This window comes from Euphorbia lathyris, chromosome 2, assembly GCF_963576675.1.
Source record: "Euphorbia lathyris chromosome 2, ddEupLath1.1, whole genome shotgun sequence".
In the NCBI taxonomy this organism is placed as follows: Eukaryota; Viridiplantae; Streptophyta; class Magnoliopsida; order Malpighiales; family Euphorbiaceae; genus Euphorbia; species Euphorbia lathyris.
In genome coordinates, this window is record NC_088911.1 from 70,030,049 (window position 1) to 70,048,938 (window position 18,890).

General features: G+C 35.2%; 1 protein-coding gene, 1 long non-coding RNA gene and 1 other non-coding gene across 3 annotated transcripts; 1 reads left to right on the forward strand and 2 right to left on the reverse strand.

The window, feature by feature from the left end:
• Window positions 1–820: 820 nt before the first annotated feature.
• Window positions 821–2,480, reverse strand: LOC136218551 (uncharacterized). The gene is made up of 2 exons (XR_010683835.1): window positions 2,284–2,480; window positions 821–1,338 (listed from the first exon to the last, which is right to left on the reverse strand). It is a non-coding gene; the product is annotated as an uncharacterized lncRNA (long non-coding RNA).
• A 1,300-nt stretch (window positions 2,481–3,780) lies between these two features.
• LOC136221217 (small nucleolar RNA R71) lies at window positions 3,781–3,887 on the forward strand. The gene has a single exon (XR_010684996.1). It is a non-coding gene; the product is annotated as a small nucleolar RNA R71 (small nucleolar RNA).
• An 11,816-nt stretch (window positions 3,888–15,703) lies between these two features.
• Window positions 15,704–18,410, reverse strand: LOC136218552 (selenium-binding protein 1-like). Its single transcript, XM_066005494.1, has 7 exons — window positions 18,230–18,410; window positions 17,560–17,755; window positions 17,197–17,424; window positions 16,739–16,970; window positions 16,557–16,664; window positions 16,210–16,482; window positions 15,704–16,110 (listed from the first exon to the last, which is right to left on the reverse strand). Exons 1-7 carry the CDS (start codon window positions 18,351–18,353, stop codon window positions 15,829–15,831), a joined length of 1,443 nt encoding a protein of 480 aa, XP_065861566.1. The 5' UTR covers window positions 18,354–18,410; the 3' UTR covers window positions 15,704–15,828.
• Window positions 18,411–18,890: the final 480 nt, after the last annotated feature.

An 18,890-nucleotide genomic window follows, 5' to 3' on the forward strand; every position in this document is an offset into this window, starting at 1 on the left:
ATATAAACCAGGCACTCGTGGATTTTGGGCATTGGGTTTAGCATTGAATTCTAATGACATTTTCACATCGATTAGAATTGCTTTGGTTATAAATTCGAATGATGTTCTCACATCAATCCGAATTAATTTAGTTATGAATCCGGATGACGTTTTCACATCAATCTGGATTAATTTAGCTATGAATTCGGATGACGTTTTCACATTGATCCGAATTAATATGATTATGAATTCGAATGACGTTTTCACATCGATCCGAATTAATTTGGTTTTGAATTCGAATGACGTTTGAATTCATTTGGTTTACAAATTCGAATGGAATTAATTTGGTTATGAATCCGAATGACGTTTTCACATCAATCCGAATTAATTTAGTTATGAATTCGGATGACGTTTTCACATCGATCCGAATTAATTTAGTTATAAATTCAAATGACGTTTTCACATCGATCCGAATTAATTTAGTTATAAACTCCAATGACGTTTTCATATCGATCCGAATTAATTTGGTTTAAGAATTCGAATGATGTTCTCACATCAATTCGAGTTAATTCGGTTATGAATTTGAATGACGTTTACACATCGATTCAAATTAATTTGGTTTATGAATTCGAATGACGTTTACACATCAATCCGAATTAATTTGGTCTACGAATTCGAATGACGTTTTCACATCGATCCGAATTAATTTGGTTAATTTTATTTGGACCGAAATAACATTTCGAATTAATTTATTTTTTTTTTATGTTGAAACTACAATGCACAATTATATTTATTGAATTAAAATGCATAGGAATAAAATTACGGGTACAAATGCACAAAATTTAATGGAAATAAGTGCATTTATTAATCAATCTAAAAGAAATCAATGAAATTGATCCATAAAAAGGGCTATGATAAATTACATAAGCAAATATATGTGCATTTATGTGTGAAAATTAAATGAAAAAGCCATGCTCAGTTAAATTACATATGAATAATGAATGGGCTTTAAAAGACTTACCGAGGAGGGACACTTATGTTAGAGGTAAAATTTTTGATACTCTTAGGCACGAATTTAGACCACGAGAATTAAAAGTAGTGCCGAAGGGAAATAAAAACGGGCTTGACTAACGATCCAGGGGCATTTTTGGCCTTTCAATCTCTTGTGCAAATCCTTTGCACATATCTTCTTGTCTTCCTCCTCTCAAAACCCAGGACAGCCTTCGTCCGTCCCCGGCGCCTTTTCCGCTTCGGCAGTCTCTCTTCTTCTTATTGCTTCCTCTCTAAAAAGGCTTAATACATCATTTGTCCAAAAAGCTTGATTGGCTCCCTGAACTTTCAAAGTGTCTCAATAGCCCCCTGAACTTGTATAAAATGTTTAGTTAACTCCCTGAACTTGCATAAAATGTAATCAATTGATCACTTGGTCGAAAAAAAGTAAGTTAAATGCGGAAGATGTATTCCACGAGTCTTAACAAAAGTAAAACGACCAAAATTGGGCTATACAATTCTAATATAAGAGAAGACAAATTGTATAGTTGAGCAAGTAATAACTTTATTTTTAATTTATTTTTTAATTATGTAATAACATTCTAAGATGCGTAAAATACATCTTCCGCATGTAACTTACTTTTTTTTCGACCGAGTGATCAATTGATTACATTTTAAGCAAGTTCAGGGAGCTAACTAAACATTTTATACAAGTTCAGGGGGCTATCAAGACACTTTGAAAGTTCAGGGGGGCAATAAAGCTTTTTGGACAAGTTCAAGGGGCAAATGATGTATTAAGCCCTCTAAAAACGAAGATCTCCCTTCCATGACTGTCGGTTCTTTCCTCTTCTTCCTCTATTTTCTATTCTCCGGAATTTCGACTCGTGCGTTAGCCGTTTCCTGCTCGGCGGTGATGATTTCCCCTAAGCGCCTCGGAAGATCAGACAGATTCGAACTGAGGTTCGATCTTCTCCTTTTGCCTCCGTTCTTCTATATTTTCTATGTTCTTTGTGTTTTCAGTTTTTTTCTTAATTTTTTACTAACCTACGTTCTTTTGCTTAGAATTTCGGTGATAGGAAATGCAAAGGGGGTTGGTGAGAGATAAGACGACAACGATCTTTAGAAACAAAGCAAAGCGAGAGCAAGTTTATTTGTGTATATGCATACATTCAGTTTCTTTTTTTATTTAGCTCTAACGGCAAGCATATAATTTTTTGCAGGAATATGAACAATAACACTATTGAAGAAATTAGATCAGTAGAATAAATAACTCAACTGCTGCATTGATGAATGAATTTGTATTGAGGTTCTTACTGGATTAAACTTCTTTTTTCTGAGGCAGAATTGATTCTGCTGCTCGCTATATCTACCTTGCCTTTACATTATCTGCCTACCGATCTTTTTCCTCCCCTTTATTACAGTGAAGCTTCTCCCTTTATAGTACAGATTTGGTGTGAATTATTGAGTTACATAATTTTTCCTATTTCCTACTGTAACCCTACGTCTGTTTGCCTATGCCCCTTGCATCTGTTCACTGTCCAGAAGCCTCTGGCAAATCGGCTGAATTATTGAGCTTTTTGGCAAAAATGTCATTTGATCCCTGTAATTGTGGTTTTTTTTTACGAACTCACGTTGCTGATTGAATGCTGACCCGAATTTGACGTGGACCTAGATTGAATAATTTATGACCCAAACTTTGATGTGTACTCGGACTGAATTTGAATTATTTCTGACCCGAGCTTGATGTGGATCCGACTTGAATTTGAATTATTTCTGACCCGAGCAGACTCCGTTGGACTTGCACGTACAAAATCCCGAGCTTTAGAATTTATTGGACTTGAACTGACAATTACCCGTGCTTTGGAATCGGACTTGAACTGACAATTACCTGTGCTTTAGAATCGGGCTTGAACTGACAATTACCCGTGCTTTGAACAATTCTCCGAACTTCCAATTTGTTGGACTTGTACTGCAATGAGATAATTCAGTCACTTGAATATGATTTGATCACTTCTTAGAATATTCTTGAATCGAGTGTGCGTTCTGATCTTGCTTTTCGAGGACATAAAATTTGCCTTTAATTTTGAAGTGAGCATTTTCAGGTATCTTTGACGTTGACGAGCGGACCTTCGGATCTGCCAAAATTATCGAAAAATTGACATAATTGGAAAGATAATTATAATAATACTGTAATAAAAATTCCATTTGTATGCGTTCAATTGTCGTTAATTTATTGAGTTTTCAATTTTTGAATCCATTTTTCATAATTCGTTATTTAGAAATCAACTATATTCTAAACGTTTAATTATAATATAAATCGTAACCAAAGTCAATATTAATTTTAACTTTAATATGCGATGTTACATCATAATTCACAATTCAGACTATAGGCATTTCTAAATATAGTGTATGACAAATAAATAAGCATTGAAATGTTAATTCGATTGATTGACATCTGAACCTTTATTAATAAATTATAACTCGAATTCAAGCAAATTCAATTTTATTCAAAATACGAGAAATATATCTCGAATAAAATTTATAATAGGTTAAAATTTGTACTTTAATTCTATTAAGTCATATTTTGAATATACTTCGAAATTTTTACTGATTTATACCGACATATGACAAATTAGCCTTAATAGCACAATTTTTCCCCAATTAATTATTTTTGAGATAATACCATATATTATGGATAATTCATGAATTGTTCAAATTTTGAGTGAAATTTATTAAAAACTTAAAAATTGGCCCGGACAAAAATGGGTATCTACACCATTATAGAAAGTTTGCATTAAAAGTTCATCGGGCAAATGGTGGTGTTGGCATAAACGTTGAAGTTCTTTGAAACGTTCTCATGCTTTATACAGGGTTTCATTTTCATGTTGTGTAAATGATGTCAGTTCTTTTATAATTTTTGCTGTTTTGGCTAGGGGAAAATATTTGGATAAAAATGTTTGGGCTAATTGTTTCCAAGTTTGGAATGTTCCGGCCGGCATAGAATTCAACCAAACTTTAGCCATGTCCTTCAAAGTGAAAGGAAATAGGCGAAGTTTGACTGCTTCTGCAGAAACGTCCGTAATTTTAAAGGTATCACAAATTTCAAGAAAATTAGTCAAATGGGCATTAGGGTTTTCGTTAGGTAGTCCATAAAACGTCACACTATTTTGTAACATGTTTAGCAAAGCTGGTTTAATTTCAAATTGGTGTGCATTTATCTAGGGTCTAACTATGCTATTCGCAACACCTTCAACTCCTGGTGTAGCGAAATCCATAAGTTTAGGGGGATCTGCCATTTTCACTGGTTGTGGTTCTTAATTCTGTGTCTCTTTGTTCTTTTTCTTTTTATTTCTATTTCTCATAATCGTTCTTTCAATTTCTGGATCGAGTAATTCCGGTTGAATGCCCGAACTTCTAGCACTGCGCATGAACTGAAATTACACGCACGAACTGAAATTACCTTCAAAAACAATTGAAAAATAAAATTGTTAGTAAAATTAATATATAATATGTAAATAATAATATAAGTATGTGTAAACCTAGATTCGGAATAAAATACGAAAAATATATTTTTTATAAAAGAATTTGGCGTTCCCCGGCAACGGCGCCAAAAACTTGTTGAGCGATTTCCGCAAGTGCACGGCTTTCGCTTGTAGTAATAAAAGATATCGAACCCACAGGGAATGCTTATTATAAAAAATACTTATTTATTTTGATTAAATTCGTTTTCTCTAGGTTTAATTAGAAAATCGTTGATTGGTTTGAACGGAATAAATGGTTGTGGATTTAGAATCTAATTCTATCAACAGTTTGGATTACAATTACAGAAATTATGCTTAAGAACAAGTAGAATTCAAGACTTGTACACACAAAGCAAGAAAGCAACTTATAACTTTGATTGGATTATTAGTGTGTAACAATTTATCGATTAATTCAATTATTGGACTTTGAACTGCACACAATCTTTCTACGGTCGGAATAAATTGCTACCTTAATCAAATTGGTGTTTTATATTTGATAAATCGTGGTCTCGCAGATACCAAACATAAATCCTAATTATTTTAAGTGTTGAACAAAGTTTCCATTGAAATGTAATTTGTGTAAAAAGGTTTTTATTGAAAACACCGGTTTATTACTTTCAAGAATATCGCTAGATCAGACTCGAAAATAACAACATTAGAAATGAATTGTATTGAAAAGATAATTTATTAATGTAATATGAATCGTCACAAGTTAACAGAGAAGAAGAAGCTTGGATAGCATTTTAACTAATTTGAGTTCCGGGTTGTCAATCCTTTCCTCAAACTTCGTAGGCTTGTCAAACCCTGGGGCGCTTCACCCACTGGTTCTTCTCGCTGAATCCTCGAAATAGAGACTGCGGTCGATCTTCTACAGAGTGTAAACTCGTCTTTCGAACAATACTCGAACTTAAACTAAAATATCCGTGTTTGTATCTAAACTAATTGAACAACTTGTGTACATCAAGTTTGCTTTTACAAAATTGTAAACTAGAATCTTTAACTATTCAACTCTCTTCTGAATTAGAAAATATCCAACCTTGAATTTTGAAATGAATCATTTATTTATAGTTGATGAAAGGTCTTGTTGAAGTGTCGTGTCCACTGGTGAAGAGTCGTCTCTATCCGGATGAATAGACGTGTTGTTTTGAATTAAAAACATGTAAAATATGTGATGTATTCTTGTTGTTTCTATCGAGATAATGAGAATCTCAGTCGCGTCTTTGGATTGAGGGAGATAACAGCACGAACTCGCGTTTCCTTCTCAGGAAAACGCATGTCGCGATCGAGATATTGGGAATCTCGGTCGCGACGGAGACTTTTGTCTATGTTCCAAGATCGTTCCCAAGTCCTTCGTCACGACCTCTGAATCGTACGTGCCTTTTAACTTGTAAATGTGATTTCTCTCTCGATTTTGCTATGTTTTAGCTCCTATTTGGATTTTTCTAAATAATTTAGTACCTTGCACAATAGAAACAAATATAGACGTAAAAGTATTCTAAATAAATATAATTAACATGATTTCAATACGAAACTGACGTAATTATTGATGTTATTTTAGGTATATTTTGGGCTTATCATTTATTAAAGAACAATTGACGGGAGAAGCGCTTGATCTTCTATTTCGTAATCAGAATCGACAAAACGGGTTTTAGATCTCTCTCTTTCCCTTTTATCTTTTACGTTTACAATTGATTAAAGATGTCATTTATCATCCATATTTGCCTTGTTGATATGATTAGTTTGTATATGAACTAATCCCCACCCAATTTGGGATGGGGATGAGATTGATTGTATGATTATGTATGTTTATGGACCTAAGGTTTATGTGATTGCTATCAATTGATCAATTTATGCATGCTTAATGCCTTGAGACCGACATGAGATAGGATTATAGATAGATATGAGACCGACAGGAGATTATCTAGTCTGAATTTGCATGAATTGACCTCGTTAGGACACTAGGAGTGCGGCTTCGTGGCTGGGCTACGGCTTTATTCTTAATCACCAGAGAACTTAATGCTTTGCATGACCTAGGTTATATTGCCTAACCAATCTATTAACCGAATGCATGTAAATAGGTTATATGGATCTTGATCAGGGACGAATGCAGGATTTGTAGGTAGTGGAGGCAAATTATATACATGTAAAAAATTATACAAAACAATTATTCACAATTGAAATATTATGAAGTGTTAATTACACAAAAACAAAAAACCCTTAACGTTTTGGGCAATGAGCAATTTTATCCTTAACGTCTAAAATGATGTAATTTTACCCCTAACGTTGGAAGCTAAGAGCAATTTTGCCCCTAACGTTGATAAATTGGATCAATTTCAGGCACTATTATAAAACACAGATATTTTTGTTCATTATTCTGCGCCAATTGCATAATAATTCGTTCCAAAAAAAAGGATTCCATGTTTTTTATAATTTAATAATAGAATTTGAGATTAATATTTATAAATTCGGTGGATTTTTTGAATTTTTTTTATCTAATCCGTACAAAAAGATAGTATATTTTTTATTTGTTTTCACATCCGAATGAATGTTTGTGATTTGTTACTGATAAAATGACACACGTATAAAGTGATAACAAGATTCATGACCGAGAAGACAGTTTGATGAATTATTTCTCAAATTGACCTAATTTATTGACGTTAGGGATGTTAGGAGTAAAATTGCTCTTGGCCCAAAACGTTAGGGGTATTTTTACAGCTTAACCCTATCTTCATCTCTGTTTTTGTCTTCATCAAACCATTTTCATTCAGGAATGTGTTGCAGCCAAGAAAAATTCAACACTTTATAGATAATAAGGAATTAATAGAATAGAACAGAACATCAAAATACATAAAAAAATAAAATAAATAAAACCATACTTCAAATCAAACCAAGCCAGAACATCATTCTTGTTTCGAATTGAAGAAGAAGAAATCGTTCTGAAAGTAACCAACAAAAAAGAGGAAGTCATTTGAACCTCCTATAAATTTGGGGGTTTTGAATTTGAAATTTAGAAAGAGACATGATTAGGGATTTTATGGTGAGATAAAGAGAGATGGAGAAAGAGCAGATAGACACGAAAAGGCCTCTTTTGTGCTGCTGCAAATTAGATTTAGGTTAATGTTTTATTATTATCATTTTCAATAAACAAAACGACGCCGTTCCATTTAAGTGGAATGACGTCGTTTTGTGCAGTAAAAAATCAGAAAGCAGAAACTAGCCCTATCTCCTTCTTCTTCGTTCAGCAGCCACAAAGAAATCAACCCAAGCTTCAACAATGGCGTTTGTTATGTCTGAGGCAAACTAAAAAAATGAAAAATTAGTACCTGCGGTTTTATAAATCACTAGATCTCAGTGGGGGCAAGTGCCCCCATTGCCCCCACTGTAGATCTGTCCCTAATCTTGATCATGTTCGTATTTCTTGTTAGGGTGATTACCATCAATTAATAACAATATTTAAACCTAAATCCACTAAAATCATACATAGGATTCAATCAAAGGATTCCTCATCCTAGATTGTGCCCTCCATTGTTTCACATTCTACCCATTTTGATTGTTTATTTTGTTATTTTAATTCAATTAGTTAATTAAACAAACCCCAATTTTTATTCAACCCTCTAAACAATTAGATCAACCTAGGTAGATTTACCAATTATAATGAATAGTCCTTGTGTTCGATCTCGTGCTTAACACATTATTACTTATTGCGATAGGATACACTTGTCCTGTTAATTGCTATATACTTTACGAGCATCAAGTTTTTGACGCCGTTGCTGGGGACTATTTTGATTATAATTTGGTTAAATTGAAAAGGTTGAAATAGTTGTTTAGATTCCCATGAACCGGCGTTCTAGAAGTCATTCACCGTTGCATTTTGATTCTGAGATTGAACGTGTTTCTCGCAGGTTAAAGAAAGAACATAGAGAAGCTCTAGAGAGAGAAAGGGCCAACGAAGATATCTTTAAAGATATCCCTGAGGAAATCTCCGAAGAAGAAACAATGGCTGAAAATCCATCAATCATGGAGCTTTTGAAGGCCAAATGGCCTACAAGTACCTCTAGCATGATTGATCCTGCAATTACTGCGGCATCCTTTGAAATCAAGCATGCAATGATCCAGATGGTCCAGAACTCGGGACAGTTTGGTGGGGATTACCATGAAGATCCCAATTCACATCTCAACAAGTTTGTGGAGTACTGTGGCACTTTCAAGTACAAAGACGTGACTCCTGAGCATATTTTTATGAAACTGTTTAGGTTCTCCCTGAAAGATGAAGCTGCAAACTGGCTAGCCTCATTTGAGATAGGATCTCTCACTGACTCGGACACTACAGTAGTTGCGTTCCTAGCCAAGTTCTTCCCTGCATCAAAGACTGCACAGTTCAAGAGTGGCATCACTTCATTCAGGCAGTTTGAGAGTGAGAACCTGCATCTGGCCTGGGAGAGATTCTAGAAGTTGTTGAGAAGATTCCCCCACCACGGTAATGAGCAGTATCAGCTTGTCGATATGTTCTACTCAGGAATATCTTCTGCTAGCCGTTCTTCCCTTGATGCAGCAGCATGGGGTAATTTATTCAACAAGACTACAACTCAGGCATACAATCTGGTGAGGGAATTAGCTGAGCGGAGTGCACACTGGAAGATAGAGAAGCCAAGTCAGAGAAGGGGCGTATTTGATATGACAGCCCCTAGTACACCTTCAGAGCCCGATCCACAGATAGCAGCATTCACCGCCAAGATGGACTTACTGATGGCTCAGATGAAGACATCAGAAGTCGTGCTGAAATATGAGCTTTGCAGTGGAGGGCACAAGAATGTGGAGTGCCAAATGGTCCTTGAACAGGTCAATTTCATCAAGCAGTATGTGCCATATAATGCACCTTGGAGGCAGAACCACCCAAGCTTCAGTTGATCCAACAACCAAGCTGCTTTAGGACCTCCCGGATTTCCAGCTCCACCACCTCAATAGAACCAAAACCAGATGCAGAATCAGGGCCCAAGGCCAAAGGGTGGCATGGAGGAAAAGATAGATGCTATGGTGAAAATTCTAGGGACCATGGAGGGTAGACTGACTAACAATGAGGCCATCTGCAAAGGCCTTGAGACCCAGATCAGCCAGCTGGCAAAGATCAACTCTGAACGTTCGGCCAATTGCCTCCAAACAGTGAACCAAATCCAAAGGAACGAGGATCAACCATACCCTGAGGGGGATGGACAGTTTAAAGCTCTATAGACTTAAAAATTGAGCGCTATTGGGAGGCACCCCAAATATCAGAACAATTTTATCGCATTTATTTCCCCGTTTTTCATACATTTATAATTTCGTTAATTAGTTTCTTTTTATTTAATCTTTGTTTTATTTGTTTTCTTTCTTTCTTTTCAGCCAAAAAAAACATTTTTTTGGGGTCTGTCTCGCGCAACGACTACTTCCCAACTAGCTGTTGCGTCTCGGTGAGACACATAGTGTCTCGCCGAGATGAGACGGGCCGCCCAATAAATTTGGGCGGCTATATAAGGGCCAATTCTCCCCTTCTCCTCCCCACCCCCATTTTTTTCACTCTCTCCCTCTCTCTCATCAAGTTTTTGCTCTCCCTCTCTCTAAACTCTACCCTAATCACTCTAATTTCTTCCTTTCTCCTTCTATTTCTAACTTTTTTTCTCTCAATTCTTGTTTGCTTTTAGTTGTTCTTGCTATTTCTTTTCCATCTTTTTCTCAATTGGTGCTTGTTTAATCTGTTTAGGGTTCCTCCTTTATTTGTTTTTGCTATCTTTGTTGTGTTTTTGTTTTTTTTTTCTTTTAATGGCATAATCATCCCACCGGAGCACACGCCGACGCTGGTTCGGTCCACTCCCCGAAGATGTGGAACCCATTGAGGGCACAATTAGGGCCCGCATCATTCCCGAGAGACGACCTCCTCCTTGTGTCCCCACTCGGACTGTCAACCAACCGTTTCCATGTGAACTTTCACGTAAGTACCTTTGCCCCTTTTTATTGCTTACGGAAGACGGGGGGTCAATTATTTGAGAAATTTAAGGATTATAAGTGTTCAATCCCTCGTTACTTTGATTGGACTTGGATAGAAACGTGTGGGTTGAAAGAGAGCGCTCAAGCTCTCTTAAATTCTATGGGTTGGGATACAATTGATAGGCGTAGGCGTCCCCTGTCACCCTATTTTATCATCGAGTTTTACACAATTGTCCGATATGAGACGAATGACATAGGGGACAAAATTTTACACTTCCGTCTAAATAATTCTCCCACTTTTTGGACGAAAGAAATGTTCAACAAGGCCTTTGGTTTTAAGGAGGCCGATATCACTAAATGGGAACGGGGTTTAAACCATAAAACTTACTTTTCTAAGATTTCCCATTGTATGAACTACAGTAAATCCAATGCCACAAATACAAATTTAACGAAACCAATGGACTGTCTTATGCACAAATGGATATCATATAACCTTTGTGGGCAAAGGGACACTAATAAGGTCACTGATACCGAACTTTTATTACTTTGGTGTATGAAAAAGGGCCATCCTGCCCGAATGGCCCACATCCTTTGCCAGCAATTGGCTAATTTCCGCTTCAGTAAGCGGATTGCATTTCCCCTAGGATCCATTATTTCCCGTATAGCTTTCTATGAGGGTCTTAGGGATCAGTTGAACCAAAAGGACATTGTCCCATTTTTTTTACTTTACAAAAATTATCTGCATAGAGGTAGGATTATCCACACCTCTGTTATGTGGTGGAGAGATTCTGATGCAGGTGTAGGGACAGCTGGTGCCAGTTCATCTGGTGCGGGTTCTGCTGATCCGATGCAGTTCGGGTCTGAGGATTATCAGCCGGCTTATGGCGGGGATTTTGAGGAGAGGTTGGAGCATGCTATTGCTGTTGGTGAGCAGAATAGTGCGGCTATCCAGGCACTCACTTATGATTTCCAGGACTTCCGCTTGGATTTCAACGGCTTAGCTTCGGACATTCGGGGTTGGATGGATCGCCACCCCTAGGGAGTTTTTCTATCCTATTTCTTTTTTTCACTTTACTTTACGTTTTACCTTTATGCCTTTTTGAAAATAAATGCATGACATAAGTATGGGGACGAGGCAATATGATAGGATGATTTTGATTTATGCCATTTGCATATTCTTCTTTTTTATTTTTCTATTTTATTTTGCATGATTGTTGTTACGTTTTTTATTTTATTTTAATTTTAGGATTTCATGCTTTATGTTTTTGTTTGCTTTTTGATGTTTATTTTGATTCTAGGATTGTAGTTATTCATTAATTTTTTGTAACATGTTTAATAAAGACCCTAGGCAGTTGAATTTAATACTTTTAGCTAACCCAACAATACAGTTGAAAATGCGCTTACAAATTTGCACATTCTAAACGAAATTGATGCATGCGAAATTTTTTGAACAACACTTGAGTCTCCAAAGAGCATTTCTTGACCAAGATTGACATGAAAGGAACGTTAGTTGAGACTAGAATTGATACACCTAACCCTTAAATTGTGAGCTTAGAGCCATAAAGATCAATATTATTAGACTCATGATTAGAAAAAATTGATCTCTTGGTGTGGGATTACATTTTTATTGTCTTTGTGCTCATAGGAATTGCATCCAATACTGGTTCGAATTTTGTGCTTTAATTAAACTTGAAATGATTAGGCAACCTAGGTGTAGCCCTTTGTGAACACTTAGCCTCATTCTTTGTGTAACCCAGATCCCTTAACAATTCCACTAGATAAGCCCCTTTGAGCCTATATTTACTCTTTTCTTTGATCGACCTTGCTACAAACCATAGCCTTCTTAAATACCCTTTCTCACCCCAAGTTAATTGACTCGAATTAGTTTTGATAAATTTTTAGACACACCTACCCTTCAAATTTCCGCTAACAATCATTAAAAAGGTTACATTATTAATAGAGGGAGCCACTTTACCCATTTTACGTTCTTTTTCCCCTCTATTAAAATAAACCCAAAAAATAAAAAATAAATTATAGAGGACAGGATAAAAGGCTTACCTAAACTGTCAGTTGCTTCCCGAATAAATCATCAATTCACAAAAACGACCTTAAGCTTACATCTTCCTACACATAGCGAAAAATGTGTCCCTATTTGAATAATCTTAATTAATCGAGTCATTAACTTCTTGCCTATAATTTCCCTTTTTCCTACCCCAACCTTTAGCCTACGTTACAACCCATTAAGACATATGATCTTGTTTAATTTTAACGAATTAATTTTGACCGGATGGATGATGCAATCCCACTAAAATGAGAAGAACCCTAATTTAAGAATGAAGATACATACATTCAACCAAAATTTACAATCTTATTTTGCAGAATTTCTCACCTAAATGCCATGTCAAGAACCCATATTTTAATTTCCTAACTGCAAATTATAGAATGAATACGCAGTAGATGATGTCCCAACTAACATGCAGAGAGTGTATTAATTTCACATGTTTAACATTTGAACACAACGTATTACTTAAATAAACCCTAAACAAATACTTACCAAAATGTCGAATTCACGAGGAAGAAGTCGATTCAGATATCGTAGATGTAGATGAAGAAGACGGAAAAGAGATTAGGGTTTTCAGAGGTTAACTCGATGAAGAATGTGAGTGAAATAATAGGTTTATTCAGAATGACTTTTTATATCTCGTATGGAAGTTTGTGCGCGTTTATAAAATTTGGAAACTTTGTGCTCCCTTGCGAAACTTATAAAATTTGCCCATTTTTTGTTTTTAGATAATAATGATAGTTATATATATATATATAAAGTCATCTGATGATTATGTACATTTTCGGTTAAAATCTAGTTTTTTTGGGATGGCAGACATGTATCATCGTAAAGTCACATGTAATTTGAGATGGTTTGCACTTAAACTTTCATATGACAGAAATTTAAAATACTGCAAAAAAACAATCAGATGACAGAAAAAAAAAATATATCATATATCTTGTGTCATCTGAAAGGGAAAATGTCATAGTGAGAATTTGAGTTTAATGTAATAGGTAATGAATCATTTTGGGTTTACACGTTAACTTTTAGATTGGATTAGAATCAAATTTTTGAGGAAAGGAGCAAATAGATTATTGAGGATGGCATTGTCATCTATTCCATTGTGGTGATTCACTTCTTTGTCCTGATGCCAATGCTTTCTATATAACCTTAAAATAAGCATATATTTTTAAAAAAAAAAATTAAAAAGAAATCATTCTTATAGATAATGATGAATTGAACTCCATAATATAACTAATGGGTGGTTGAAATCTATATATTAATGTTAAGGTTAATCTTTAGAGAATGAGGAAGGTTCTACAATAATTCCTTTGATTTTGAAGCCTCTTGAGGAGATGATGCGGCTGAAATTGCTCCATTTTAATCTCTATTTACATTCAATATCAATATCAAATGAATCAGATTTTTCTACTTGTTACCTCTAAAATTAACCAGAGCCTTTAGACGAAGAATATAGGGAAGAATATAGGGAAAAGTATAAAAATAAACCTTGTGGTTACACCTGTTTTCGAACAACACCTATGTGATTTAAAAGTTTACAAAATGATACCATGTACTTTATTCCGTTAGCAAACATATATCAAATTGACTAACGGTGTTAAAAGTCAAAAGAAAAAGAGTTAATTTAGTCCTTATATTTATTTATTTTATAAATTAAACTCTTTTATTATTTAATTATCATAAATAAATCATAAAATAAAAAATAAAAATTAATTACACCATCTCTTTCTAATTTTTAATTTTTTTTTTTTTTCTTTTTCAATCATCTCTCATCGCTCTATAAACCATGAAAACTCTCTCTACTTTTCTTTTTGGCCTCTTTTTCACGTCTTCAATAGCTTTTCGCTCTATAAACCATGAAAACTCTCTCTACTTTTCTTTTTGGCCTCTTTTTCACGTCTTCAATAGCTTTTATTTTGCAGTCTGTTCTTAGTGAATAAGCTTTGAAGCCTCCATTATTATCGTCAAGCAATTTATATGCATGGTTTTCCCATCAACATTCTCTTTGCCAGTTGATCAATAGAACAATTAAATTCATGAAAACTAAACTGCATTAATCAAAGAAAGATAAAATAATAATTGACGAAGAAAGAACCATGTCGGTGTTGAGAAGGAGGTGGTCGTCGGAGGAGAGTTCGGATTGGAGGGAATTAAGTTTTTCTTGAGTACGAGAGCAGCCGATAACGGTGTGGCCTCTCTTGGCTAATTGTAGAGCTAGGGCTCTGCCTAGGCCTCTGCTTACTCCCGTTATCATTCCCGACGGAACCCATCCCTCCGGTTTTGTTAATTATATTAATCGGCACCATTGTTATCGTCATAAGGCCACCGCCTCAGTTCTGTATGAAGAGGAAATGCAACAGTCTATTTGGCTCTGTAAAATACAAATAATTGTATGGGCTTTTATCTTTCAAGAACAAGTCCATGGGCTTTTTCTTGCATACACTGAGGAAATTATGCATTTGTTAGAATTTGCAGGTGCTAAGCTATTTATATCCTAATCCTAGGCTTACTAATTAGTTAGAAAAATTCCTAAATGAAAATAAAAGTATATTGAAGACATGAAAAAGAAGGCCAGAGAGAAAAGTATAAAGGGTTTTCATGGTTTAGAGAGTTTTTAGAGAGAGAAATTAACAAAGAGGAGAGAGAGAGGAGAGAGAAGAAAAAAATTAAAAATTAAAAAGAGATGAAGAAGATGGTGTAATTGATTTTTATTTGTTATTTTGGGGTTTGTTTGTGATAATTAGATAATAAGAGGGGTTAATTTATAAAATAAATAAATGTAAGGACCAAATTAACTCTTTTTCTTTGACTTTTAATACCGTTAGTCAATTTTATATGTGTTTGCTAACGGAATGAAGTACATTGTACCATTTTGCAAACTTTTAAACCACATAGGTGTTGTTCGAAAACAGGTGTAATCACAAGGTTTATTTTTGTACTTTCGCCAAGAATATATACATACATATATAGAAAATGTTCAAATTTTTATTTAAGGAAAGTGAAGCCATGACAATTAATTGAGTATCCATAATATAAATATCCTAAGATATTGCTCTGATATAGGATTTCATTCATTCATTCAATCAAAGGAAGATGTAGAAAGGCAGGCAAGGCAAGGGTCCTATCCATTAATCTTACACTCAACACAACAGATTGCATAACTTCATTTCTAGTAACCAACCGGATCTAAAGAGCACAACACTTAATCATTTCATTTCCATTCAGAACTGTCACAAACACAAGTTTATCAAACTAAATCTACACAATTGAATGGAATTATTACAACTTCATTACCATTACCATTACCATACTTTAAATCCATATATCCGAAGTGCAGTCCCCGCCCGGGTATCTCATCTCATGAGCAAGTGAAGGACCATCAGGTTCTGCTGAGAAGTCCACAAAAAAGTTTGGGTTTACTTTTAGACCACCTTTCTCTGTGTTAACATCAATCTGTAACATATGTGATCCTTTCTCCACTATTTCTGGATAGAACTGACGATCCCAACTACTGAACAGCGAATTCGTCACATACAGCCTCTTCCCATCTAAACTTAGCTGGATCATTTGTGGTCCTCCTCTTAATTCATTACCCTGAACCCACAACACAACACAACACAACATCAACCTTAACCTTGTCAATCTCTACTACTGTTAATAAATAACACTTTACCCATCTCAAACTAAACTAACCTGAACCTTCGGAACATCAGCCTGCCATGTGTTTCCATCTTCTGTCACTACCTCTACAGCGCTTCCTTTCTGGATCAACCCTCCTACCCGAACTTGCCCTTTCAATATTGGATTTTTTACATCCTCAATGTTGTACTGTCTCACATCTCCGTGGAGCCAATTTACAAAGTACAGAAACCGATCATCAAGAGAGATCAGGAAATCAGTTATAAGCCCAGGCATTTCCGGAAGTATCCAGTTTTTCACCTTCAGAGGCGTCACTGATATTGCAATCTGCAAGTGACAAACCATAAGGTATTATCAAAACCAAACTCCATGCTTTAAATCACACATAATTTTGTTGATACCTCATGGCTCCATGATTCATCTGGTGTCTTGAAAAATCGCACCATGTTACTTGTCAACGCACATCCAACAAACCCTGTATCTTTAGAAGGATCATGCAAGAACCTTATCTGCAAGTAAGTGAAACTACGATAAATCAGACTTGTAGCTTCATAATATGTTAACAATGAAGAAAGGCAATTACCTCCAAGGGTAAAAGTCCTGTGTTGCCAAGATCCAACGTCTGTTTCAATTCACCATTTGGCCAACTATAAACATGCAGATGTCTTCCATATAAACCATCTGAGACATGCTGCGGATCAAACCCTTTAGTGAAAGCTGCAGGAGCACCCCAAGATGTGCTGATCATTGTGTTGTGGCGCGGTTGATACCAGAAATCGTAACCAAATAGTGGAGAATTTCCTGGCTTCTCCCATCTAATAAACATAAAAAAAAAAAAAAAAAAAAAAGCTCAATTCCATTGCATCTCTACACAGTTTAAAATAGCATATTGTAAATTGAACATGTTTCAAAACATTTTGCTTTTTAGAGGTAGGAGTTTCCAGTACAGGACCACGGAAAGCTTGAAGGCCATTCTTGTTTAATAGGAATAAACAAGTGGAACAAGATCCACAATGCTGCTAGATCTACTACTCTACTAACCTTCCTTTCACATTGAATTCTGAGTCGAGGAGAAGAAATCCAATTCCTTCCGCATTTCCATCTTTATCTCCAAGACATGAGACCATTATATCTCCAGAGGCAAGGCAATGGGATGTGTGAGGATATGCTAGTCCTGTCTTCTGTACAATTTCTGCAGGATCAACAAATTTGTGCAAGGATGGAGCTCTGGGATCTTTTTCGGTGTCAATCACATAAATGCGGCCAGAACTGAAACACAAATTAAAATCTCTATGCTCATTCAATAGGCAAACTTCTAACATATATATGAAAAGCAGAGCGTGTGATTGCTTATAGAACTGATATGAGATTGACAATAAAGAAATAAATAACTAGAAAACTCACACTAAAGAAGGGAGAATAAGAAATCGGCGATTTGCAGAAGGATCTCCATGGCAGGAGCTGCAAGCATTCCATCCTGAATGATGGAGTTCATCTCCTACATATGGCACAGGTAGCCTATGGATCACTTTTGAATAAGTAGGTGAATTTGGATCTACATCCAGTGTGGCTAGGTAATCAGGTTTCTCAATTCCTGTTCCTGTTTATTTAAAGGTATTCAACATTTAGAATCCAAGATATAAAATAAGAAACATGAACTCTTAGGACACTGAATCAACCATGAAATATAATATGACTATTTAAAGACGGTAAGAGAGTGCATCATAGAAAGATTTTTTTCATTGGAAAACACATCCCCCCAAATACAGAATAAATATGAAAATGAATGATCCCTTTTGTAGTGTAACTAAGCTGAAAATGGAAGGGAAAGGCAATTTTGAGCTTGTATAAATCCCTAATAGTATGTGAAAAATCCAGGCAAATAGAAGCTTTGTATAAATCCCTAATAGTATGTGAAAAATCCAGGCAAATAGAAGCTTTGTATAAATCCCTAATAGTATGCGAAAAATCCAGGCAAATAGAAGCTTTGGTGATTGATATGCAAAATAGTAATACAAATTTTCCATCAAACAGATCAAGTGCAAAAGAATAGACGGATGATGAGAGTGTGTACCGTTATAAACACAAGTGACATAGAGAATAGATTCTCTAGGGCCGGACATGGCCTGAATTGGGGAGGAATAACCAGGTCCCTTTTTGCAGCATCCATTGCTCTCCAAAACTGCAGCTGTAGCCATTTTTAATTCTTTGCTCTCTGTAGATTAGATCAATTCAATTGCAAAAACAGGAAACTAAAGATAGAAAGAACGATGTGTGATATTATTTATAGTCATAAGAGATGGCAATAATGAAATTCAAAACACGGATTTGATACCTAATATTTAGGTAAATTGCATATTTGAGCCCCTTAACCCTTAACCTTTCAAATCAATTATTTTTAAACACAATAGATATACTCAATTCTTCTTCAGTTATTTCAAAAAAAAAAAAAAAAAACTCTTCTTCAGTAAAATAATTAAAAAATTCTTACATGGCAACTTATATGCATTAAAAGAGTGACATACTATTTGTATTAAGGAGTTTAATTTGCACAATTAACTCGATCTTCTAAAAAGTTTTAACGTGTTTAAATTAAAATGATCAACCGGCTTAATATCTCCATTCAAAATTATAAAAAAATCTAAAATTATCTCCTATCACGTCAGCATTTTCAACCGTGTTAACAATTTACCTTGATTCTGTTAACGGTGCAAGTTACGAGGTTTGTTTTGTGG